The 27,801-nt window shown below is 41.9% G+C and overlaps 1 protein-coding gene across 1 annotated transcript in view; it reads left to right on the top strand.

Annotated features, from left to right (window-relative positions):
* Window positions 1-27,379, top strand: part of cdk20 (cyclin dependent kinase 20) — a 29,154-nt gene extending 1,775 nt beyond the window's left edge. The window contains exons 2-8 of the mRNA XM_060932459.1: window positions 4,976-5,089; window positions 7,538-7,726; window positions 10,151-10,272; window positions 10,512-10,574; window positions 18,342-18,465; window positions 25,030-25,185; window positions 26,217-27,379. Of these exons, the coding sequence (XP_060788442.1) occupies window positions 4,976-5,089; window positions 7,538-7,726; window positions 10,151-10,272; window positions 10,512-10,574; window positions 18,342-18,465; window positions 25,030-25,185; window positions 26,217-26,408 (960 nt within the window). The 3' untranslated portion in view covers window positions 26,409-27,379. The remainder of the gene's footprint in view (window positions 1-4,975; window positions 5,090-7,537; window positions 7,727-10,150; window positions 10,273-10,511; window positions 10,575-18,341; window positions 18,466-25,029; window positions 25,186-26,216) is intronic.
* The last annotated feature ends 422 nt before the right edge of the window (window positions 27,380-27,801 follow it).

The following is a 27,801-nucleotide window of genomic DNA, read 5'->3' on the forward strand; positions in this document are numbered from 1 at the left end:
GGAATATTTCCAGAGAACATTATCTGTGAACACAATTCACCGTGCCATCCGCCGTTGCCAGCTAAAACTCTATAGTTCAAAGAAGAAGCCATATCTAAACATGATCCAGAAGCGCAGACGTCTTCTCTGGGCCAAGGCTCATTTAAAATGGACTGTGGCAAAGTGGAAAACTGTTCTGTGGTCAGACGAATCAAAATGTGAAGTTCTTTATGGAAATCAGGGACGCCGTGTCATTCGGACTAAAGAGGAGAAGGACGACCCAAGTTGTTATCAGCGCTCAGTTCAGAAGCCTGCATCTCTGATGGTATGGGGTTGCATTAGTGCGTGTGGCATGGGCAGCTTACACATCTGGAAAGACACCATCAATGCTGAAAGGTATATCCAGGTTCTAGAGCAACATATGCTCCCATCCAGACGACGTCTCTTTCAGGGAAGACCTTGCATTTTCCAACATGACAATGCCAAACCACATACTGCATCAATTACAGCATCATGGCTGCGTAGAAGAAGGGTCCGGGTACTGAACTGGCCAGCCTGCAGTCCAGATCTTTCACCCATAGAAAACATTTGGCGCATCATAAAACGGAAGATACAACAAAAAAGACCTAAGACAGTTGAGCAACTAGAATCCTACATTAGACAAGAATGGGTTAACATTCCTATCCCTAAACTTGAGCAACTTGTCTCCTCAGTCCCCAGACGTTTACAGACTGTTGTAAAGAGAAAAGGGGATGTCTCACAGTGGTAAACATGGCCTTGTCCCAACTTTTTTGAGATGTGTTGTTGTTATGAAATTTAAAATCACCTAATTTTTCTCTTTAAATGATACATTTTCTCAGTTTAAACATTTGATATGTCATCTATGTTCTATTCTGAATAAAATATGGAATTTTGAAACTTCCACATCATTGCATTCCATTTTTATTTACAATTTGTACTTTGTCCCAACTTTTTGTAGTGCACACAGAATATCTACGACACAGCCATTACCATTATCCATTCCTTTTTCTCTCCCAATACTTGCAATATATGTAAAGAAATGGTTCTGTAGATTGTACATGCTACACTGACAGTCAATGAAAATGTCCAGGTGACATTTATGAAAATAATTTTATTCATAAGCTATGAAATCATGTACTAGAAGCTTACAGATCAATATACTGACATTTAACTCGAGATGAATAAACAAAAAAATCACAATTGTTGTGAGCTTTGATAATGTACAGTCCGAACAAAATGGATACCCTGTAATTGGAAAGTTGCAGCTTCAGTACCGAGTATTGTCCCCACCAACAGCAATACAAGCCGTCAGTCTGCGACGCATACTGCGTATCAAACGGCGAATCCTGTCTTGTGGAATGGCCTGCCACTCCTCTTGAAGAGCCTGGATCAGTTGACCGCTGTTCATGGGACGAGGAACACGGTTCTGGATCTGAACACCAAGGTGATCCCATAAATGCTCAATGGGATTGAGATCAGGTGAATACGCAGGCCATGGCAGGGTTTGGATATTCAATCGACGCCCAACTTCTGAAAAACTTAGGCCGGCTTGCACCATGCCGAGGGCCCGCCATCTGTCATCTGGATTAAACCGTGGCATCTTGGACATAAGGAATACAAAAGTCGGCTTTTTCATGGCCTTAATAAAGGCTATCCAACCCATCCTTTCAACCGTGTACAAATTTTTGTTTTTCTCCAAAACAGCACTTTGAGCTGATTCCTAAAGACCACTCCCTGAAGACTATTGAAAAATGTTTGGATTGAGGAGAACTCATTAATGACTTCTGTGCACGCTATTCAATAGAAACATCTCAAAACAAACATTTCCCCAACTCCGTATTGCATAATATGTTGAATTATTGACCTGGACTTTTTCACTGACTGCCAGTGTATTTGTATTTCACTTTCCCTCTGTTTGCCATATCCACTGTTTGCAAAATTGAAATCGATGAGGTTCTGATTATTTTCTTTACCTCCACCGAGAGCTTGTTTTAACAGGCAAATCAGATGAAAATTCAAATTCAATCCAAATTGCTTGAAACCGCTCTCATTGTATTCAGAATTGAATGCTGAACAACATACTTTTTACAGAATTAAAATATGTTTATCCGTTCTTCAGATATTACAAATCAAAGATTGAAAAAACGGCTTTTTTTTTTTTTTAATTAGAAAACTGCCGTAATATTCTGTATGACTAGCTATCACATGGTCCAAAAAGGGCCTCATTAACCAATGAGATCAAATGTTTTTTCTTAATAACTTTTCTATTTTTCAAGATATTTACATGGAAATTAGCAGCACATAGGTGGTTGAATACTGAATACAAAATTTTTTAAAAATCATGTAATTAGTCTTAATTATGCTAAGTAGGTAAAACCCTAAAATCGGTACACTCTCTTCTTCAAAGTTTCACCAAATGGCTTTATTTGTGCAATATAATTGATCTTAATTCTCATTTACACATCACAGAGAAGAAGAAAACAACGTTAATTATAAAATCTGTGTAAATCAGCATTGAATGTCATTCACATCTACCATTCTCTAACAAAATAAACAAGTAATAAAATAATATTTCTAATCCCCCCCCTTTGTGCTCTGTAGCTCTTTGTATTTCTCAAAAGTAGGACCTACTAGTGTTTATATGAAAGAATATAAATGATTATTTTGATTAATATTCACAGCTTTCAAGGTGAACCTTGAAAAAACTCTGATCCACATCCAATAAATAATACACATTAACTGAACTGAAATTGACACTCGCATTCGTTTAAAAATATATATATATTTAAATATTCTGACCAGTAAGATCTCAATATTTTTCATCAAAAGAACTCCAGTTAGATTCTGAAATAGTTATTTACATGAATCAGTTTGATTTGAAAAAATAAGTAGGTAAAGCTATGAAAACTCACTTCAAAGTCTCCCGTGAATCTCATCTCATCTCATTATCTCTAGCCGCTTTATCCTTCTACAGGGTCGCAAGCAAGCTGGAGCCTATCCCAGCTGACTACGGGCGAGAGGCGGGGTACACCCTGGACAAGTCGCCAGGTCATCACAGGGCTGACACATAGACACAGACAACCATTCACACTCACATTCACACCTACGCTCAATTTAGAGTCACCAGTTAACCTAACCTGCATGTCTTTGGACCGTGGGGGAAACCGGAGCACCCGGAGGAAACCCACACGGACACGGGGAGAACATGCAAACTCCACACAGAAAGGCCCTCGCCGGCCACGGGGCTTGAACCCAGGACCTTCTTGCTGTGAGGCGACAGCGCTAACCACTACACCACTGTGAGGACGTGGTGGAGTCCCAGGTGCAGCAGACATTTTTAAAAGGCCCGGGTTTTTTGAGCAGCGCCGGTGTGTGTTGTCTGTCTCTAGGCAACCGTGACAGCGCCACACGCAGTGACGCAGGCACAGACGCACAGAGCGTGACACAGAGTGGAGGGGTTTATGTCCTGGGTAGATCCCGCAACGGAGTATTTCCTGTTTTATTTTGTTCATTATTGTTAGATTTAGTGTTGATATGTGTGAGACAGACATGTGTATTGGACATTTATGAAAATATGGAACAAATCACATCCCGTATCGGTTCAATACGGGACACAAGATTTAATTGCCAAATAAAGGATGATTCCGTATTTTACGGGACGGGTGGCAACCCTAATCGGCAGTTTCCTGACGTCACGCGAGCAGTTTTTACTCTGTTGTACCGACTTCAACCTGCCGTTACTCCCAAAGTACAGAACAGAGCTTAATGAGAGAAATCTCTTTGGAAAGCAATGATTATAAGCTTTTTAATGATAATATTCACAAGAGAAAATAGAAAAAGAGTTAAGCAGTGACAGATTTGGAAACTTAGACGAGCGTCTGCTTGAACAATTTTCACGGCCAGCGAGCGTCTGATCTGCTTAATTTTAAACTATTTTCAAACTAGTCCAAAAAAAACCAAACCCCTCGACCACACCTACACTTGCTTTTCCTCCACACAGCTTTGTTCCCAATGAAATAAATCAAACCTAAACAAACAACAGCCTGCCTGTTCAGTATTGTTCTCCTATAGCAGCAAACCCCAGGTATCTTACACTACGTTCAGACTGCAACCTGAAACGACCCATATCCGATTTGTTGTGAAATCCGATTTTTTTGTTAGGCCGTTCACATTACCAATTATATGAGACTTGTATGCGATCTCCAATATGAACGGAAAACGACCCAAAAGTGTCCCGCATGCGCAAATTGACACGTAATAAGCACATCTACGTAATACGTAAACAAAAAAAAAGCGCACTCTTCGAGTTTGCAAGTAAAGCATGGAGATGAGGCGAGACCTGGCGATGTGGTTTTTGTGGCGGCGGCGGAACTCACACAATAATCTGATTAATGTGGGCAGCAGACTAATGAGACCGAAGGTGTCAAATTACTGGAAATTTCCAGAACAATCTTATAATCTTGTAATACAGGATGGTTTAACATCCAGGTCCCTACCAAATCCACCATTAGCTTGATCAATTCTATAAAAGTCTATTTAAATTCTGAAAACTGTACAAATGTTGTTGTTTTCCACCAAAGAGGCGGGATTAGCCAACGCAGAATTGTGACGTTTGTCTCTTGTTGATGACGTGTAGGTCGCATGAATGCGACCTGTCCGGTCAGACTGCAGTCGCATGTGAAAATAACGGATATGCATCAGAATTAGGACCGCATATCCAAGCGGCCTGGGTCGCATGTGAAAAAAATCGGATCTGTGTCGTTCAGATTGTCAATAACAAATCGGATACAGGTCGCATATGGGCAAAAAAATCGGATATGGGTCGTTTCAGGGTGCAGTCTGAACGTAGTCTTATTATTCCTTCCTTGTCTCTGTGCATGCTGTTTATCTACCCATTAAATACATACGGTTTTGTACATATGCAGCTCATATCAACTTTTTCTGTCGCTCCCTTTCTTTTTTTTTTCCTTTCTAGACCGGAGAGACGGTGGCACTGAAGAAAGTGGCCCTCCGAAAGCTGGAAGATGGGATTCCCAACCAAGCACTAAGAGAAATTAAAGCGCTTCAGGAAATTGAAGATAACCCGTATGTGAGTGTGCTTAATACCGTAAAAGAGATGACTTTATAGACATTACACGCACATTTTGGGTTCATGTGCTAAAACAGTCACTGTGGGCTCAATTACTGTTTCAGGAAAATGCAAATATTTGACTTATCGAGGTCAGTTTAGAACCTCTAACCGTATGGGGCTTGGGCTTGGTTTAGTCTACGGTTTGGACAAGGTTGCATTTGCAAGAAAGAAAGAATATCTGATTTTTTTTCTTGGTGTAAGTTGCCTGACCATATACTACATTTAGCTGCTGGGTTTCTCCAAATTTTCACGATGCTACAATGGTGATTTAAATTAAAGGAGAACTGAAGTCATTTTTTAAACTTGCTTTATTTCTTAATTAACGTGTTATTCAATTAAGTTTTCGGTTTTAGTAACCTTATATCGTGACTCGTATTGGCAGCTAATTGCAATTAAATATTATACTTGTCGGCCTATTCGGTTTTTAGCCGTGTTGAATTTGGTTCGTTCGGTCCACGGCAGGCGTCGCTTATCCGCGCGATCTTCACGAGACTTGTGCAAGACTTCGAAACGTCAAGTGTCAGCCAGGTGTCAGTGCCGCCATTTTGAAAACTGTTTTCCAAACGAAATATTGCACAAAAACGAGTTTAAATGACGATTACTGCCTACTTTTTTCAAACTTTCCTGATTTGCTATCAAAACAAACAAAACTTCCGGCTTGATTACATCAGCATTCGAAAGAGGGCGCTCGCATCTTTTGATGACGTTGGCAGATGTCGGTCACTGATTTCCGCTGTACATTTTACTTCTGTCCTATGATGTCTCGCACAGGTCTCAACGAATCTCGTTTACGGCCGTTGCTTTGACATATGGACTGATATATTACAGAGCATATTTCAAACACTCGAAACTTGCTATCAAAAATCAAAGTCTTTCCCACACCATGTGGCGCATAGGGCGGCGCCGATCTCCGTTTCTGTAGCCCTCGGCCTCTCGCCTATTACATAGCCAGGGTTACAGTGAGGGGCGGGTCCTCTGGTAACCACGAGAGTTTGACTCCCCACTCGCATCTGTATTGCAGCGTGCCTTGCCAGATGGCAGTAGGTACCATTTTTATGATGGTCTTTGGTATGACCCGACCGTGAGTAGAACTCGCGATCTATAGCAGTGACAAAATAGCTATCAAAAATACATTCCTATATTTAATAAAATGAGAAGTAGAATCTCATCTCATCTCATTATCTCTAGCCGCTTTATCCTGTTCTACAGGGTCGCAGGCAAGCTGGAGCCTATCCCAGCTGACTACGGGCGAAAGGCGGGGTACACCCTGGACAAGTCGCCAGGTCATCACAGGGCTGACACATAGACACAGACAACCATTCACACTCACATTCACACCTACGCTCAATTTATGGCCCTTTTCCACTACCCTTTTTCAGCTCGCTTCTGCTCACTTCAGCCCGACACGACTCGCGTTTCGACTACCTCAGAGCAGCACGACTCAGCTCGCTTCAGCCCTACTCAGCACCCAAAACTCGCACGGTTTTGGAGTGGGGCTGAAGCGAGCCAAACCGAGCCGAGTGGGGCTAGGGGCGTGAGGAGACACTCCCCTGTGCACTGACTGGTGAGGAGGAGTGTCCTCACATGCCCACACACGCCCCGCGAGCACGCTGGGATCTGTAAACACCGTAAACCCGGAAGAAGAAGAATTACGAATTACGAGAATTTCTGAAGCCTTATGCGCCTCGCCTCATCTATACGCTCTTGCCAGTATCTGTTGGCGTTGTCGGTGACAACAAGCCACAGCACCAAGACCAGCAACACTAACGACTCCATGCCCTCCATGTTTATTGTTTACTATCCGGGTCGTGAGACTACCGCTTAAAAGCTCACTGATGTCACTGTTTGCGCCGCCTAACGACATCATGTGACATCCACCCACTTTCGCTAACTCCACCCAATGTGTCCACCCACTTCCAGCCAGCACGGTTCAGCGCGGTTGTAGTCGAAATGCAACTCCAACAGCCCCACTCAGCTCGGCTCAGCCCAACTCAGCACGGCACGGCTCAGCCCAACTCAGCCGCGTTGGTAGTGGAAAAGCGGCAATAGAGTCACCAGTTAACCTAACCTGCATGTCTTTGGGCTGTGGGGGAAACCGGAGCACCCGGAGGAAACCCACGCGGACACGGGGAGAACATGCAAACTCCACACAGAAAGGCCCTCGCCGGCCACGGGGCTCGAACCCGGACCTTCTTGCTGTGAGGCGACACCACCAACCACTACACCACCGTGCCGCTCCGAGAAGTAGAATGTTGATAATAAAAAATTTGCCTTCAGGTCTCCTTTAACACGAACTAGAAATGATTAATAAAGACCTCTCGAAGGCTACGGCTTTTCTGTCCCCAACCCCACACTGTATTTTGGTGAATCATTGTCTTATTCGCCTGATGCATTTCCTGCTTTTAGGTCGTAAAGCTGAAGGATGTGTTCCCACATGGTACCGGCTTTGTGCTGGTGTTTGAGTATATGCTGTCGGATCTGTCCGAGGTTATCCGGAACTCTCAGAGGCCCCTGACCGAGTCTCAGGTCAAGGGCTACATGATGATGTTGCTCAAAGGGGTGGCCTTCTGTCATGAGAACTCCATCATGCACAGGGTACGCAGCTCCTCGCGATTTGAGGTTCTCTCTTTTTTTTTCGTTACCTTTTAGTCATCTCAGATTCAACCACTGGATTAGATATAATAGTAATTATCCTATCCACATTCACTGGATATGAGCAGTCGTGCGCTCTGATTGGCTACTCTACTACCAGGATATCAGCTCATATACCATGAGTAGAGAAAAACAAAAGGGTAGAGCGTGTTGCTGAAGCAACCAAGGATGAAATAAAAACTCTACTCGAAAACAAAACCCCAAAAAATACAAACAAAAAGCAACAAAATATGGAGTAAAAGTATTTGACGGTCAGAACATACCTTTTTTTTATTTTTCAGGAATTATTTTTATTATTATCGCATTTTTCACAAATTGCTCCCGTCATTGTGCCGGTTTGTTTACATTCTAAGCGGAAATGATTTTGTCGGATGTTCAGTATAAAGTTTTTATTCATCGAATTTGCAAAAAATGCTCCGTTTCTCAAAATCCAGTGAATGTGGATAGAATAAGACGGTTATTCCACTCAATCTCGTCGTACACGGCTTATAGCGATCAGCTCATATACGACTCGATTTCCTGGAATAACTGTTAAATATAGAGCTGATTTAACTAAAATCTAATACCGCAGCACTGTTGAATTCTCTCTTCTGATTGGTCAGAAGGTGGTGATTGGTTTCTTACAACAGCACGTCTCATGGTAGTTCCAGCTGCGGCTCGTTCTAATATACTACCGTTCAAAAGTTTGGGGTCACTTTGAAATGTCCTTATTTTTGAAAGAAAAGCACTGTTCTTTTCAATGAAGATCACTTTAAACTAATCAGAAATCCACTCTATACATTGCTAATGTGGTAAATGACTATTCTAGCTGCAAATGTCTGGTTTTTGGTGCAATATCTCCATAGGTGTATAGAGGCCCATTTCCAGCAACTCTCACTCCAGTGTTCTAATGGTACAATGTGTTTGCTCATTGCCTCAGAAGGCTAATGGATGATTAGAAAACCCTTGTACAATCATGTTAGCACAGCTGAAAACAGTTGAGCTCTTTAGAGAAGCTATAAAACTGACCTTCCTTTGAGCAGATTGAGTTTCTGGAGCATCACATTTGTGGGGTCGATTAAATGCTCAAAATGGCCAGAAAAATGTCTCGACTATATTTTCTATTCCTTTTACAACTTATGGTGGTAAATAAAAGTGTGACTTTTCATGGAAAACACACAAAATTGTCTGGGTGACCCCAAACTTTTGAACGATAGTGTACGTTGTCAAGAATTTACACAGGGACTTGTCTGACGGACATAATAAAACCGTGGTGAAGCTTTCTGTAAGGAGATGTTTACTTCAAGCTAGACGGCCTTTCGATTCATAAAATCAGTGAAATTTAGTTCTGTCTGAAATGTGGTCATTGTGATATATGTTTATTTCTGTAATATCTCACAGAATATCAGGCCGTTCTGTTCTGTGGCTGGGAAGTTATTTAATTTGAAGGGATTAAAGCAAATAATGTGCATGAAATCGCTCGCTTCACGCAGTCAAGCAGACAGAGGAAGTCCGTGTGTGTGTGCGTGCACAGGTTTTCCTTTGAGCGTGCACTGACAGTTCCATCATTCTGTCGCTAAACGAACAGCTGATCACACCGAGGTGCTCGCTGAGCGCCGATATTTATTAGTTTGGTCCTGCGTTTCCTTTCCTTCGTATATAACATAACATCTTTTCTTCTCGCTTTCTTTCCGTTACTGTAGTCGGTCTTTCACGTTTCATTCGCACACTCACGTCCTCCATTTTTCTCTCCTGTTTCAGATTTGTATCCCACAATGCCTTGAGCGAACAGGGAAAGCCCACCACGTCATGCATGACGTAGTATCTTGTATTGCGTCATGGTGAAGCAGGAAAAAATAGCGGAGAATTTCGGGCCACGTGGAGATAAATTCATGAATTGTTCTATTTTTAAAAGAGTAATAAAATTGGAAGTCTGTGATTCGAATTCAGTCGCTTTCGGTCCACTAAACGAAAATCTGTCTGGGTGTCTGGGAAAATTATTTTTATGATCTACACTTGAAAAATCTGAAAGGCGGTACAGCTTTAATGTTTAAGCAAGGACTCTTCGGTGGCAAAGCTTCGTAGCAGTCAGACGTAAAGCTGTTTCTTTCAGTTTTCAGGTATGAGAAAGTGTTTAGGTTAGAAGACTTGTTTCAGGGACGTTCCGCAACGTTAAATGTAACTATAAACAGATGAAGAGTATGACGTGCTGTTGATTAATCAGTAATAATGGCAATTGTTGGCAGAGTTCAGTGGTGTAATAAGAGGAATGAAATATTTAAGGGCATGCTGTTATTGGAAAATAATCACTCAGGGTAGTAAGCGTAACTCCGCTTGATCACACCACCCTGTTATTGATTATGTTGTCTGTATATTGTTCCTGTGCAGGATCTGAAACCTGCAAACCTTCTAATCAGCTCGACAGGTCATTTGAAGATTGCTGATTTTGGTCTGGCGAGGCTTTTTTCCAACGATGGAGAGAGACTTTACAGTCATCAGGTGGCCACGAGGTGGGTATTAGGTTTATTTACCTGTATAGTTTGACCAAAGACTTTAACAAATTCTCTCTCCTGGTTGTTAATTCAGTATAGAGGCGCTCAGAAACACTTCAGAAACAATGTCCGGTTGATTTTGCTAAAGTGGCTCCTCGTTCTTGTGTGCGAACCAGAACCTGGCAGCTGAAACCAGATTCTTGATAAAACTCTTAATCCTGCATTTATTGTGAAAATCGTACGCTATTGTGTTGCAGGTGGTACAGAGCTCCAGAGCTTCTATACGGCGCTCGGAAATATGACGAAGGAGTGGACCTGTGGTACGCTAATTCACAGCACCATCTCACGGTTGTACAAAAGAAAAGAAAAGTTCATTGTTAAGAATTTGTGAGTAGGTATAAATTGATAACGGAAAGCTTACCACGCATATTTTTTTTAACCTTCATTTAACCAGGAAAGACTCATTGAGATTAAAAATCTCTTGGCGTCCTGGCCAAGACAGGCAGCAGCCCAGTTAACAAAGCAGAGAGCCAAAACATACATCCATACACACGGCATTAAACAATTTACAAAATAAGTTTCGCAATGGGCGGCACGGTGGTGTAGTGGTTAGCGCTGTCGCCTCACAGCAAGAAGGTCCTGGGTTCGAGCCCCGGGGCTGGCGAGGGCCTTTCTGTGTGGAGTTTGCATGTTCTCCCCGTGTCCGCGTGGGTTTCCTCCGGGTGCTCCGGTTTCCCCCACAGTCCAAAGACATGCAGGTTAGGTTAACTGGTGACTCTAAATTGAGCGTAGGTGTGAATGTGAGTGTGAATGGTTGTCTGTGTCTATGTGTCAGCCCTGTGATGACCTGGCGACTTGTCCAGGGTGTACCCCGCCTTTCGCCCGTAGTCAGCTGGGATAGGCTCCAGCTTGCCTGCGACCCTGTAGAAGGATAAAGCGGCTAGAGATAATGAGATGAGATGAGAAGTTTCGCAATAAAAAGGTCATTTAAAAGTAAATCAACAAAAGTTCATTAAAAGTCAGTATACTAAGAAGTCAAGCAAAACATCTACAGTAAGACGTTTCTGTCTGCAAATCATTTAAAATCGCTTTAAGTATGTGTAATAAAACCAACTCCTGAAGTTTCAGGTCAATTTGTAATTGGTTCCTAGCAGAGGATGCAAAAAACTTTCCCAATTCAGTACAGGCCTTTGGAACAGAAAGTAAGAACAGATCCTGCAAACGAAGACTCTAACTGCACACACTTTTTTGACAAGCGTGCATTTAAAGGTACGATGGAAGTAGACCTTAAAGCTAGATGGCCTTTCGATTTCATAAAATCGGTGAAATTTAGTTCTGTCTGAAATGTGGTCATTGTGATATATGTTTATTTCTGTAATATCTCACAAAATATCAGGCCGTTCTGTCCTGTGGCTGGGAAATTATTTAATTTGAGGGGATTAAAGCAAATAATGTGCATGAAATCGCTCGCTTCGCGCAGTCAAGCAGACAGAGGAAGTCTGTGTGTGTGTGTATGCACAGGTTTTCCTTTGAGCGTGCACTGACAGTTCCATCATTCTGTCGCTAAACAAACAGCTGATCACACCGAGGTGCTCGCTGAGCGCCGATATTTATTAGTTTGGTCCTGCGTTTCCTTTCCTTCGTATATAACATAACGTCTTTTCTTCTCGCTTTCTTTCCGTTACTGTAGTCAGTCTTTCACGTTTCATTCACACACTCACGTCCTCCATTTTTCTCTCCTGTTTCAGATTTGTATCCCACAATACCTTGCGCAAACGGGGAAAGCCCACCATGTGATGTGATGCATGATGTAGTATCTTGTATTGGGTCATGGTGAAGCAGGAAAAAATAGCGGAGAATGTAGGGCCACATGGCTCTAAATTCATTAAATGTTCTCATCTCATCTCATTATCTCTAGCCGCTTTATCCTGTTCTACAGGGTCGCAGGCAAGCTGGAGCCTATCCCAGCTGACTACGGGCGAAAGGCGGGGTACACCCTGGACAAGTCGCCAGGTCATCACAGGGCTGACACATAGACACAGACAACCATTCACACTCACATTCACACCTACGGTCAATTTAGAGTCACCAGTTAACCTAACCTGCATGTCTTTGGACTGTGGGGGAAACCGGAGCACCCGGAGGAAACCCACACGGACACGGGGAGAACATGCAAACTCCTCACAGAAAGGCCCTCGCCGGCCACGGGGCTCGAACCCGGACCTTCTTGCTGTGAGGCGACAGCGCTAACCACTACACCACCGTGCCGCCCCCATTAAATGTTCTATTTAAAAAAAATAATAAAATTGGAAATCTGCAATTCGAATTCAGTAGCTTTTGGTCCACTAAACAAAAATAATTGGATGTCGGGAAAATTATTTTTATGACCTACACTTGAAAAATCTGAAAGGCAGTCTAGCTTTAAATACACTTATAAACAAGAACATGAAGAAAAAAATTACCATGCATATGTTTCAGGTAATTTATATAAGTCTGACATGATTTTGGAGCCGATTTCTTGGTTGCCACTTCATGGTTTTTAATTCCAAAAAAACAGGATTACAAAGTGTGTGTGTGTGTGGGGGGGGGACGCATTAAAGGAGCAGTATGTAATTTTTAGAACCTCTGTTGCTGGTTTGTAATTTCTCCACAAAAGTGAGGATTTTAGACCTATGTTGCCAGGTTATAATTCCACCAGAAAAAGCCAGATTAATAATAATAATAATAATAATAATTATAAATGGGAAGAAAAATCTTTACATGGACAGCACCCAAAACGAGTCAATGACAGAGATGTTGATCAAGCCTAAACAAACCAGTGGCTAAGAACAGCTGGTCTAAAATCTGAAACTGAAGGGTTTATCATTACAGCTCAAGACCAGTGCATCAAGACAAATTATTATCAGAACAGGATCTTGAAAGATGGTCCCGACCCAATGTGTAGGATATGCAATAAACAACAAGAGACAATAGACCATCTAGTCTCTGGATGCTCAGAAGACCAAAACAGAATACGTATAAAGGCACAATAAGTCCACAGCGTACCTCCATTGGACTCTCTGTAAGCATTATAACATCAGAGTCAAAGACAAATACTATGAACATGAGCCATTAACCGTAACAGAAAACGATGACGCTGCAAAACTCTGGGACATGTCAATCCAAACTGATAAAGAAATTAAGGCCAACAGACCAGATATAGTAGTGAAAGAGCTTGCCTGCTCATTGACATGTCTGTCCTCACCGAAAGAAACACTCCTTTAAAAACTACAGAAAAACTCTCCAAATACAAAGATCTAGAAATAGAAATTGAGAGAATGTGGGGTATGAAGACCACAACCATACCAGTGGTAATAGGTGCTCTTGGTCTGGTCAAGAAAGGGATTGAAAAATACACCAACAAGATCCCTGGTAACATCAAGATACAAGAAATTCAGAAGATCGTCCTCCTCGGCACTGTTCACATATTAAGGAGGACCTTATCGATCAAGTGGATCCATCACACCCTCATGGTAGCCCAAAGTCCAAGGGATGGACTCGGCTCCGTGAGCGAACAGAATAGGACATTAAGGAAAATCTTATAATAATAATAATAATAATAATAAGCACTTTGCTGGCCCAGAAAGAATCCAAAGTACGTCATGATCATATAGGCCAGTACGTAAACATTAGAGCATAAAAGTCTCAGAATATTGGAACAAACACCAACCTGCTGACGTCACTCACTACTAATAACAATGTGACATTACTCTGTATGTCGCTCTGGATAAACATGCCTGCTAAGTGCCTGTAATGTAAGATAACAGAGATGCCATAATGTACCATCTAAACATGTTTTTCTCATCTTTAAGAACGAACACGAAAATCTCATCTCATCTCATTATCTGTAGCCGCTTTATCCTGTTCTACAGGGTCGCAGGCAAGCTGGAGCCTATCCCAGCTGACTACGGGCGAAAGGCGGGGTACACCCTGGACAAGTCGCCAGGTCATCACAGGGCTGACACATAGACACAGACAACCATTCACACTCACATTCACACCTACGCTCAATTTAGAGTCACCAGTTAACCCAACCTGCATGTCTTTGGACTGTGGGGGAAACCGGAGCACCCGGAGGAAACCCACGCGGACACGGGGAGAACATGCAAACTCCGCACAGAAAGGCCCTCGCCGGCCACGGGGCTCGAACCCGGACCTTCTTGCTGTGAGGCGACAGCGCTAACCACTACACCACCGTGCCGCCCGAACATGAAAATATCACTAAAAATATTGTTCTCTGGGAAAGTATTGTGGTGTATGGCTGGTGGGATATACTGCATCTGGAGATCAGCAAGGTACACAGTGATAACGCAGTTTAGGATTTGAACATCATAAACAGGACGTTGTAGTTAACACGAAACTCAGTAAGCAGCCCGTCTAGATTTAATAGAACTGGGGAAATGTTCTGTATTGTCTTGCTGGTCAGGTCGTGGCCTAAAGGTTAGAGAAGCAGCTTTGATTCCCTGGACCAGCAGGAATGGCTGAAGTGCCCTTGAGCAAGGCAGCTAACTTCCAACTGCTTCCCAGATAGCACACCTACGTCAGCCCAATGTTGGCCCACCATCGGCTGCACTGACGATCCATCAGAGGTCTGACCAGCGGACCTTCATTGGGCTGACGTCAGCAAGCCAGTAAAGGGGGAAAAAACCCCGAGATTTCGTTACTCTTGTGTGTCCTGTCACCCGTGAGCCGCTGGTGATCCAATAACGGGCCACCAGACGTGTTTGCCGCTCACTATTGCTAGCGGGCCGCCGGATCCTGAAAATATTCTGCAGATTCTGAAAATAAAAAAAGTTACAATACTACCCTGCTGTTGTTATAATTGAATAATCTTTAGAATAAAAAAATTGAGAGCAGTTAAAGTGGATATCTGCATCCTTTTTTCCCCCCTTTATCGGCTTGCTGACGTTGGCCCGACGAAGGCCCGCTGGTCATACCTCTGATGGACCGTCAGCGCAGCCGTTGGTGGACCGATGTAGGTGTGCTGTTTGGGTTGTTGTATGTCGCTCTGGATAAGAGCGTCTGCTAAATACCTGTAATGTACTCTGGGATTTCCCAATCCACACTGAGAGAACTAGTACTGCAAACAGGCCAGTTATTGTACAGTGGGGCAAAAAAGTATTTAGTCAGTCACCAATTGTGCAAGTTCTCCCACTTAAAAAGATGAGAGAGGCCTGTAATTTTCATCACAGGTACACTTCAACTATGAGAGACAAAATGGGGGGAAAGAATCCAGGAAATCACATTGTAGGATTTTTAAAGAATTTATTTGCAAATTATGGTGGAAAATAAATATTTGGTCAATAACAAAAGTTCATCTCAATACTTTGTTATATACCCTTTGTTGGCAATGACAGAGGTCAAACGCTTTCTGTAAGTCTTCACAAGGCTTTCACACACTGTTGCTGGTATTTTGGCCCATTCCTCCATGCAGATCTCCTCTAGAGCAGTGATGTTTTGGGGCTGTCGCTGGGCAACACAGACTTTCAACTCCCTCCAAAGATTTTCTATGGGGTTGAGATCTGGAGACTGGCTAGGCCACTCCAGGACCTTGAAATGTTTCTTACGAAGCCACTCCTTCATTGCCCGGGCGGTGTGTTTGGGATCATTGTCATGCTGAAAGACCCAGCCATGTTTCATCTTCAATGCCCTTGCTGATGGAAGGAGGTTTTCACTCAAAATCTCACGATACATGGCCCCATTCATTCTTTCCTTTACACGGATCAGTCGTCCTGGTCCCTTTGCAGAAAAACAGCCCCAAAGCATGATGTTTCCACCCCCATGCTTCACAGTAGGTATGGTGTTCTTTGGATGCAACTCAGCATTCTTTCTCCTCCAAACACAAGTTGAGTTTTTACCAAAAAGTTCTATTTTGGTTTCATCTGACCATATGACATTCTCCCAATCCTCTTCTGGATCATCCAAATGCTCTCTAGCAAACTTCAGACGGGCCTGGACATGTACTGGCTTAAGCATGGGGACACGTCTGCCACTGCAGGATTTGAGTCCCTGGCAGCGTAGTGTGTTACTGATGGTAGCCTTTTTTACTCTGGTTCCAGCTCTCTGCAGGTCATTCACTAGGTCCCCCCGTGTGGTTCTGGGATTTTTGCTCACCGTTCTTGTGATCATTTTAACCCCACGGGGTGAGATCTTGCGTGGAGCCCCAGATCGAGGGAGATTATCAGTGGTCTTGTATGTCTTCCATTTTCTAATAATTGCTCCCACAGTTGATTTCTTCACACCAAGCTGCTTACCTATTGCAGATTCAGTCTTCCCAGCCTGGTGCAGGTCTACAATTTTGTTTCTGGTGTCCTTTGACAGCTCTTTGGTCTTGGCCATAGTGGAGTTTGGAGTGTGACTGTTTGAGGTTGTGGACAGGTGTCTTTTATACTGATAACGAGTTCAAACAGATGCCATTAATACAGGTAACGAGTGGAGGACAGAGGAGCCTCTTAAAGAAGTTGTGACAGGTCTGTGAGAGCCAGAAATCTTGCTTGTTTGTAGGTGACCAAATACTTATTTTACCGAGGAATTTACCAATTAATTCATTAAAAATCCTACAAGGTGATTTCCTGGATTCTTTCCCCCCATTCTGTCTCTCATAGTTGAAGTGTACCTATGATGAAAATTACAGGCCTCTCTCATCTTTTTAAGTGGGAGAACTTGCACAACTGGTGGCTGACTAAATACTTTTTTGCTCCACTGTATTTAAAGACCATAATGCTAGAGCAGGCGTTATTATCGATGTAGCTGTACCGACTGATGTTAATATCTCTGTTAAAGAATATGAACGAGTTGGAAAATATAAAGATTTTGAAGTAGAAATTGCAAGGATGTGGAATATTACATTACATTACAAGCGCTTAGCAGACGCTCTTATCCACAGCGACTCACAACAAGCGATCGGGGGTTGGGTGCCTTGCTCAAGGGCACTTCAGCCATTCCTGCTGGTTCAGGGAATCGAACCGGTGACCCTTTGGTCCTAAACCTTTAGGCTTAGGACAACAACAGTCCCAGTTATTGTTGGGGCACTTGGGATGATCAGGAGAGGTTTGGAAAAGAACATTAAGAAAATTCCTGGAAACAACATCATCCAGATAATACAGAAGCTCACACTAAATGGCAGCGTTCAGAGACTAAGGAAAAACCTCACCATACCATCACGATACTTTTCGCAAAATAACTTCAGCCCATTTACTCTTGGACTCAAGAGGAGACCCAGTGATGGACTTTTATATTGAACCTGCTTAGATAGATAGATAGATAGATAGATAGATAGATAGATAGATAGATAGATAGATAGATAGATAGATAGATAGATAGATAGATAGATAGATAGATAGATAGATAGATAGATAGATAGATAGATAGATAGATAGATAGATAGATAGATAGATGTTAAAGGAACAATTAGTTATTTTTAGAGCTCTTTTCCAGTTTATAATGTATTACATTGCAACACGGTGAGCTGGAGCATCATTTGAAGGTCATTTTTAAAAATCATATCATTGTTACAGGCCTGGGGAAACTTTTAAATTTTACATACTGCACCTTTAACGCATTAATAAGGTACGACACATGTGAAAGCAAAATTTTTCAGGGTAATTATAATTGTTATTAGAGTTTTATTAGAGTGCTAATGCTGGGAAAGGGAGATTACATAAAGTATTAAATACTTTAAAAGTTTATTTGAGTTTTATTTTATTAGAATGAATTCCCTCGAAGGTCACTCGTTTTCATTGTGAAATGAATCTAATTAAGCACAAAAAATATCTATACGAAGGGTGCCAATATTTAAGAAAAAAAGAAATCCGAAGAGACTCTCATCTCTAATTCATTTGAAGTGATAAATATTAGTTTCTGACCACCTTCCCCAGCACACACCTTTTGTTATCTTTTTTTATCTGTATTTTTTAAAGTCCACACTAGATGGTGACAGTTTCACAAATTCTGCCAAATCCCCACAGAGGCTGTTCGTCAGTTAGTAATCAGGGCGGGGCTGTTGGTTTCTCACCCCTGACCTGTGGTTTGGCGTGTGCCTGTTGCAGGGCAGTGGGCTGTATTTTTGGGGAGTTGTTGAATAACTCTCCTCTGTTCCCTGGAGAGAACGACATCGAGCAACTGTGCTGTGTGCTCCGTGTCCTGGGAACGCCGAACCAGAAAGTGTGGCCGGTGAGCTTTTCCATCCTCAGTCCCTTTATGGTTTCTCCTTTTTTTTTTTTAAATATATGCCAAAATATCATCATCTTCATCTCATGCAGTCTGAGAGCCCATGTTTTAATAAACCAGCAGTGCCAAACAGTATATGAGATCTCATACCAGAAAAAAGGCAGAGTTGGATCTGAGGTATCGTTTTGCATAAAGAATGACACACCGGTGACAAGTGAGAGAAAAATAATTCCCATTAACCCGGATTAGTTTTGTCAGGATTGGGTTCCAACTATGGATCTACCAGCTATGGGTCTCTTCTTTCAAGATGGTACAATCAAAGCACACATCATACAGTGGTGCTTGAAAGTTTGTGAACCCTTTAGAATTTTCTATATTTCTGCATAAATATGACCTAAAACATCATCAGATTTTCACACAAGTCCTAAAAGTAGATAAAGAGAACCCAGTTAAACAAATGAGACAAAAATATTATACATGGTCATTTATTTATTGAAGAAAATGATCCAATATTACATATCTGGGAGTGGCAAAAGTATGTGAACCTCTAGGATTAGCAGTTAATTTGAAGGTGAAATTAGAGTCAGGTGTTTTCAATCAATGGGATGACAATCAGGTGTGAGTGGGCACCCTGTTTTATTTAAAGAACAGGGATCTATCAAAGTCTGATCTTCACAACACATGTTTGTGGAAGTGTATCATGGCACAAACAAAGGAGATTTCTGAGGACCTCAGAAAAAGCATTGTTGATGCTCATCAGGCTGGAAAAGGTTACATAACCATCTCTAAAGAGTTTGGACTCCACCAATCCACAGTCAGACAGATTGTGTACAAATGAAGGAAATTCAAGACCATTGTTACCCTCCCCAGGAGTGGTCGACCAACAAAGATCACTCCAAGAGCAAGGCGTGTAATAGTTGGTGAGGTCACAAAGGACCCCAGGGTAACTTCTAAGCAACTGAAGGCCTCTCTCACATTGGCTAATGTTAATGTTCATGAGTCCACCATCAGGAGAACACTGAACAACAATGGTGTGCATGGCAGGGTTGCAAGGAGAAAGCCACTGCTCTCCAAAAAGAACATTGCTGCTCGTCTGCAGTTTGCTAAAGATCATGTGGACAACCCAGAAGGCTATTGGAAAAATGTTTTGTGGATGGATGAGACCAAAATAGAACTTTTTGGTTTAAATGAGAAGCGTTATGTTTGGAGAAAGGAAAACAGTGCATTCCAGTATAAGAACCTTATCCCATCTGTGAAACATGGTGGTGTAAAACAGGGTGCCCACTCACACCTGATTGTCATCCTATTGATTGAAAACACCTGACTCTAATTTCACCTTCAAATTAACTGCTAATCCTCGAGGTTTATACTGGTTTGGGCCTGTTTTGCTGCATCTGGGCCAGGACGGCTTGCCATCATTGATGGAACAATGAATTCTGAGTTATACCAGCGAATTCTAAAGGAAAATGTCAGGACATCTGTCCATGAACTGAATCTTAAGAGAAGGTGGGTCATGCAGCAAGACAACGACCCTAAGCACAAGTCGTTCTACCAAAGAATGGTTAAAGAAGAATAAAGTTAATGTTTTGGAACGGCCAAGTCAAAGTCCTGACCTTAATCCAATGGAAATGTTGTGGAAGGACCTGAAGTGAGCAGTTCATTTGAGGAAACCCACCAACATCCCAGAGTTGAAGCTGTTCTGTACGGAGGAACGGGCTAAAATTCCTCCAAGCCGGTGTGCAGGACTGATCAACAGTTACCAGAAACGTTTAGATGCAGTTATTGCTGCACAAGGGGGTCACACCAGATACTGAAAGCAAAGGTTCACATACTTTTGCCACTCACAGATATGTAATATTGGATCATTTTCCGCAATAAATAAATGACCAAGTATAATATTTTTGTCTCATTTGTTTAACTGGGTTCTCTTTATCTACTTTTAGGACTTGTGTGAAAATCTGATGTTGTTTTAGGTCATATTTATGCAGAAATATAGAAAATTCTCAAGGGTTCACAAACTTTCAAGCACCACTGTACATCATCAGTGATCAGAGATATGAAGGCTGTGTTTAAAGTCAAGTTTATTTGTATTGCGCTTTTAACGATAGACATTGTCGCAAAGCAGATTTACAGAATTTTAATGACTTTAAACATGAGCTAATTTTATCCCTAATCTATCCCCAGTGAGCAAGCCTGTGGCGACGGTGGTAAGGGAAAAACTCCCTCAGACGACATGAGGAAGAAACCTCGAGAGGAACCAGACTCAAAAGGGAACCCATCCTCATTTGTGTGATAACAGACAACGTGATTATAACATTTTTAACAGTTTTAACATGAAGTCAGTTCCGTTGATGTTCTAACTCTTCATTGATGGAAACTTGAGTGCAAAACTGTTCATGACAACTGCATTCCTAAAGTTAGCAAGTCAACTGTAGTCCTCAGCCATAAAAGCATTACTGTAAGTGTCCAGAGCGTCCTCCAGGTGTGGCTTTCAACTGTCCTCATGGGGCCGTCCTCCACAGGAGCGATGTGATGAGACTCCAGCCAGACGTAGGGCAACAGGATGGATTAGGCAGGTCCGAGGAGCAGAAGAAGTCAGCAGCTATGATAAAATGATATCATATCATCTTCTTCTGCTTCTTCTTCTTCTTCTTCGTCCTCCCATAGCCAGTAAGGGCTGTAGGAGCACCAGTGATGACATTTTAACAGTCCATCATTGGTGTGTCTCATCAGGCATTTAAACTTGGCGGAGCCCAGCCCACTCAAAGCTTGGTCAGTGGACAATTTAGAGTAACCAGTTAACCTCATTATAAGTATTTGGACTGTGGGGGAAACCGGAGCACCCGGAGGAAACCCACACAGACACGGGGAGAACATGCAAACTCCACACAGAAAGGCCCTCGTCGGCCACTGGGCTCGAACCCGGAACCTTCTTGCTGTGAGGAGACAGTGCTTGATATAATATTTAACAGTTATTCCACAAAATCGAGTCGTACATGAACTGATAGTTTGGCTATAAGCCATGTATGACGAGATTGAGTGGAATAACTGTTTTATTCTATCCACATTCACTGGGTTTTGAGAAACGGAGCATTTTTATTTTTTTCCAAATTCGATAAATAAAAACTTTATACAAAACGTCTGACAAAATAATATCTGCTTAGAATGTAAACAAACCGGCGAAATGACAGGAGCAATTTGTGAAAAATGCGATGATAATAATTTCTGGGGGAAAAAAAAGGTATGTGCTTACCATCAAATACTTTCATGCCATATTTTGCTGGGTTTTTAAAAAAAATTTTTTTAGGTTTTGTTTTTGAGTAGAGTTTTCATTTCATTCTCGGTTGGTTTACCAACACGCTCCGCCATTTTGTTTTGTTTTTCTCTACTCACGGTATATGAGCTGATATCCTAGTAGTAGAGTAGCCAGTCAGAGCGTGCGATTGCTCATATCCAGTGAATGCGGATAGAATAAAAGAGCCATATTCATGCAATTGTGATGCCATTGCACAAAAAATGGAAGCCACGCCTCCTTCATTGTGACTGACAAGTGCTTTGTAACAGTTTTCCGAAACGAGAAAGTCTTCAGAGGAGTTTGTAATTTGTTCTTTTTTTTGTCATAATTTAGAGAGTATTATAAATAATGTAAGTGATCAGTTCAATTGAATTTTATTTGTATAGCACTTTTAACAATAGACGTGATCATGAAGCAGCTTTATAGAAATCCTGAAAAAAAAGAAAAAAACTCCCTCCATATTACAATATTAAATGTAACAGTAAATGGATAGGGGCGGCACGGTGGTGTAGTGGTTAGCGCTGTCGCCTCACAGCAAGAAGGTCCTGGGTTCGAGCCCCGTGGCCGGCGAGGGCCTTTCTGTGTGGAGTTTGCATGTTCTCCCCGTGTCCGCGTGGGTTTCCTCCGGGTGCTCCGGTTTCCCCCACAGTCCAAAGACATGCAGGTTAGGTTAACTGGTGACTCTAAATTGAGCGTAGGTGTGAATGTGAGTGTGAATGGTTGTCTGTGTCTATGTGTCAGCCCTGTGATGACCTGGCGACTTGTCTAGGGTGTACCCCGCCTTTCGCCCGTAGTCAGCTGGGATAGGCTCCAGCTTGCCTGCGACCCTGTAGAAGGATAAAGCGGCTAGAGATAATGAGATGAGATGAGATGAGTAAATGGATAAAAAAATACAATGCCTTTCTTCTTTAATAAATAAAAATTGTAATTGTTGCCAAATTGTGATTAATCTGGATTAAAGATGCACTTCGTAACCATGAAGCTGGAACAGTTTTGCAACAACAGCTTATCAACTACCATGATAACTTTAGAACTGCGGTTGTCATAAACAGTCTTGCACTCAAGTCTCCATCACTTCAACAAAAGAGACTTCATGTGATGAATTTCCTGGTTACACGCCTGCGCATTTGACTACAGAGCACAGTTATAGAAACGAGTTATTTATAAATCACGCTATCTGTTATCACCCAGATGAGGATGGGTTCCCTTTTGAGTCTGGTTCCTCTCAAGGTTTCTTCCTCATGTCGTCACCACCATCACCTTCTGGCTTGCTCATTAGGGATACATTTTATAATCCGGACAGTACTGTACAAAATTCTTAGGCACATGTAAAAAGATACTGTTGACCAAAAATGGCTTAAAAATAGTGAAATGAAATGTTTTAACATTAAAAAAAAAACAACTATAAGCAGTAAGCCATAATAAATGAAACACAATCAATATTTGGTGTGAGATGACCCTTTGCTTTAAAAAAAAAGTCGTCTGAGATCCAGTGAGTGCAGTTTTATGCGGAAATGAGCTGTAGGTTTTACTGAGCATCTTCCAGAACCAGCCACAGTTCTTCTGGACACTTTGACTGTCACACTCGCGTCTTCATTTTGCACCAAAACCCAGCAGCCTTCATTATGTTTTCTTTTTTAATCTGAAAAGTGCTCTCTTGTGTAATATGCTGCTCAGATAGAAACTTTTTTTTTAAATTATTTATAACCCCACTCTGAAGAGGGGGGGGGGGGGGGGGGGGGTAGCATACTGGTTTTTTACCTCTGTCCGTCCGTCCATCCGTATCTCCATATTTCCGTCTGTCTGAACCACCCTTTTTCTCAGCAACCACAAATCATAGCCACTTGGTACCAAACTTCAGCTCGGGGTTCTATACCGCGTTTACCGTTTTCAGGTCTGTCGCACATCGACTTCCTGTTTACCGACTGAATGTATTTACGAAACGTATAGCTCGGATTAGCAAAATTTTCATAACACTTTTCTCAGCAACTACAAACCACAACTGCTTGATATTTGGTATCGAGCTTCAGCTTGGGGTTCTATACCGTGTTTACCATTTTCAGGTCTGTCGCACATCAACTTCCTGTTTACCGACTAAATGTATTTACGAAACATGTAGGGTGGATTTTGACGCTATTTCAAGAAGCAAAATGCTATTTCAAAATGACAGTTTACCAGGATGTTGTTTGAAATCCCTGGGGAGAGACACTGCTCTTTACTTACTGGTTTCAGGGTTCATTATTTGTTGAAGTTAACATTCATAATAATAAGTGTGCTATTCCTTCGATTGCTTGCATTCTGATATAAGTGAGAGCGGGGGGATACATAAGTGAGCAGTAGCTCACAGCTGATTTTGTTTTTTCTGTAACGTTTAATTTTGTGCTGGAAAATGAACGAACGTTTGGAACTCTAAAATTTTTTGTAATGTTTTGACTCGATAAAAATATACAGTAGAAGTCATAAAATAGAAATCTATAACAAAGCTTGTATGGGGGAAAAAAAGCAACAAAAACAAAACAGGGTGCTAATACTTTTGCAAAATACTCTGTGTGTGAAATTGAAATCCGGAATTTATAATTAATTCTCTAAAGCTGTTTCGTGACGATGTCCATTGTTAACAAGCTATACAAAAAATAAATACTGTGGTATACTGTAAGAGAAACAAAACACACTGGGATGTGTGTGTGTGTGTGTGTGTGTGTGTGTGTGTGTGTGTGTGTGTTATAGGAAAAGAATCAATTCAGGGACCCCATTGAGAGTTGTTGATTATTTCTCTATAACGGCACATCCAGAAGTGTTTATTGATTGCATAATAATTCTAGGGCGGCACGGTGGTGTAGTGGTTAGCGCTGTCGCCTCACAGCAAGAAGGTCCTGGGTTCAAGCCCCGGGGCCGGCGAGGGCCTTTCTGTGCGGAGTTTGCATGTTCTCCCCGTGTCCGCGTGGGTTTCCTCCGGGTGCTCCGGTTTCCCCCACAGTCCAAAGACATGCAGGTTAGGTTAACTGGTGACTCTAAATTGAGCGTAGGTGTGAATGTGAGTGTGAATGGTTGTCTGTGTCTATGTGTCAGCCCTGTGATGACCTGGCGACTTGTCCAGGGTGTACCCCGCCTTTCACCCGTAGTCAGCTGGGATAGGCTCCAGCTTGCCTGCGACCCTGTAGAAGGATAAAGCGGCTACAGATAATGAGATGAGATGAGATAATAATTCTAACTGTTTTAAAGACAGCTGTGTATGTAGTATAATTTAGTGATGATGTATCATTCTTTTACAGGAGATCACAGAGTTGCCAGACTACAACAAGATCACGTTTAAAGATAACCCGCCGATCCCTCTGGAGGAGATCGTGCCCGATACGTCCCCTCAGGCCGTTGACCTGCTGAAGAAATTTCTCGTGTATCCATCCAAGCAGAGAATTAGCGCCAGACAGGTGTGATCGCACAAAACATCTGACTTGAACATCTGTGGACACCTTTAACTGTGCAGTAATTTTAAAGGAAGGTCATGAATAAACACTGCTGTGTCGTACACAAGGCTTCCAGAGATACATTTAACAGTTATTCCACGAAATCGAGTCGTACATGAGCTGATAGTTCGGCTATAATCCATGTATAACGAGATTGAATGGAATAACTGTTTTATTCTATCCACAGTCACTGGATTTTGAGAAACGGAGCATTTTTCTTTCTTTCTTTCTTTTTTTTTGCAAATTTGATAAATAAAAACTTTACACAAAACGTCCGACAAAATCATTTCCAGTTAGAATGTAAACAAACTGGCGAAACGACAGGAGCAATTTGTGAAAAATGCGATGATGATGATGATGATGATGATGATAATAATTCTTGAAAAATTTTTAAAAAGATACGTTCTTACCATGAAACACTTTCATTCCATATTTTGTTGCTTATTTTTTTAAATTTCTTTCGGGTTTTGTTTTCAAGTGAAGTTTTTCTTTCATCCTCAGTTGGTTCAGCAACACACTCCGCCATTTTGTTTTGTTTTTCTCTACTCACGGTGTATGAGCTGATATCCTAGTAGTAGAGTAGCCAATCAGAGCGCACGATTGCTCATATCCAGTGAATGTGAATAGAATAATAAAAGTATATGAAGACCTCCAAGAGAGCTTTGTGTCACCCTGCTGTTTGTAAGACACTGAACAGCAAGGAACATTACATTAATGACGTGTATGAGATAGTTGTTGCTATGGTAGCAATAAAATTTAGGAAACAGAAGTAACCCAGTGAGTAAATGTTTTTTTTTTTTTAAATGTTTATTTTAGATATGAACTAATTTCACCTTTTTGTTGTACATCAGATATCTAAAAAGTAATTTTTTTGCTTGAAACTTTATGGACGTCACTGTACTTTTTAATTTTGATCGAATTTATTACTGAAGGGCACTGTCACTCCATTACTGTCACTTCTTTCTCTCTCTCTTTCTCTCTTTCTCTCTCTGCAGGCTTTACTGCATCCCTACTTCTTCACAGACCCGCTCCCTGCCCATCACTCGGAGCTGCCCATTCCTCAGCGCGGAGGGAAACACTCTCGGCAGCGACTGCAGCCCCCGTACGAGTTCTCGGTGGACCAGCCTTTGCACGAGAGCCTGGTCGACCCCGGGCTGATCCAACCGCACACATGGGGGTGTTTATGAGATCTGCTTCCCTCATCATGGCTTCTCTGCACAGTCGCAGGTGGCTCAAGCTGACTATCCATTTGTGTTTTTTGCATTCTTGGCTAGTATTCCGTTCAGCTAGCATGATATTGAATGAGACGAAGACAAGTAGCTGAATGGAATATATCTGATATACCATGAAAAAAGCCAGCCCATATTATTATTATTATTATTATTATTATACATACACATTCCTTTCGGGTGTTCAACACGTCTTTCTCTTTCAAAATTCTCTCAAAATCTTCCGTATTTAACAAAGCAAACCTGGCGGCCATGTTTGTTTACAAATTATCCCAGTCGCTCGCTATCGCAGAAGTTTTCTTCTTTAAGTTTTACATCTCCGACTTGTAATGTCATGTTGTCTTGACAACCATGCAGTATCGTAAACCATATTCAACGCTGTCCATTCACCATCAGTGTTCTCCTGATGGTGGACTCATGAACATTAACATTAGCCAATGTGAGAGAGGCCTTCAGTTGCTTATAAGTTACCCTGGGGTCCCTTGTGACCTCGCCAACTATTACACGCCTTGCTCTTGGAGTGATCTTTGTTGGTTGACCACTGCTGGGGAGGGTAACAATGGTCTTGAATTTCCTCCATTTGTACACAATATGTCTGACTGTGGATTGGTGGAGTCCAAACTCTTTAGAGATGGTTTTGTAACCTTTTCCAGCCTGATGAGCATCAACAACGCTTTTTCTGAGGTCCTCAGAAATCTTCTTTGTTCGTGCCATGATGCACTTCCACAAACATGTGTTGTGAAGATCAGACTTTGATAGATCCCTGTTCTTTAAATAAAACAGGGTGCCCACTCACACCTGATTGTCATCCCATTGATTGAAAATACCGGAGTCTAATTTCACCTTCAAATTAACTGCTAATCCTAGAGGTTCACATACTTTTGCCACTCACAGATATGTAATATTGGATCATTTTCCTCAATAAATAAATGACCAAGTATAATATTTTTGTCTCATTTGTTTAACTGGGTTCTCTTTATCTACTTTAAGGACTTGTGTGAAAATCTGATGATGTTTTAGGTCATATTTATGCAGAAATATAGAAAATTCTAAAGGGTTCGCAAACTTTCAAGCACTACTGTATGTCTAGACACTGTTGTGTGTGAAAACCCCAGGAGATCAGGAGCAGTTTCTGAAATACTCAAATCAGTCCATCCGTCTCAATGCCACAGTGAAAGAAAGTCACACTTTGTGATCGCAGTTTTTCTCATTCTGATGTTTGAACATCTCATCTCATCTCATCTCATCTCATCTCATCTCATCTCATTATCTCTAGCCGCTTTATCCTTCTACAGGGTCGCAGGCAAGCTGGAGCCTATCCCAGCTGACTACGGGCGAAAGGCGGGGTACA

Source organism: Neoarius graeffei, chromosome 10 (genome assembly GCF_027579695.1).
Source record: "Neoarius graeffei isolate fNeoGra1 chromosome 10, fNeoGra1.pri, whole genome shotgun sequence".
In the NCBI taxonomy this organism is placed as follows: Eukaryota; Metazoa; Chordata; class Actinopteri; order Siluriformes; family Ariidae; genus Neoarius; species Neoarius graeffei.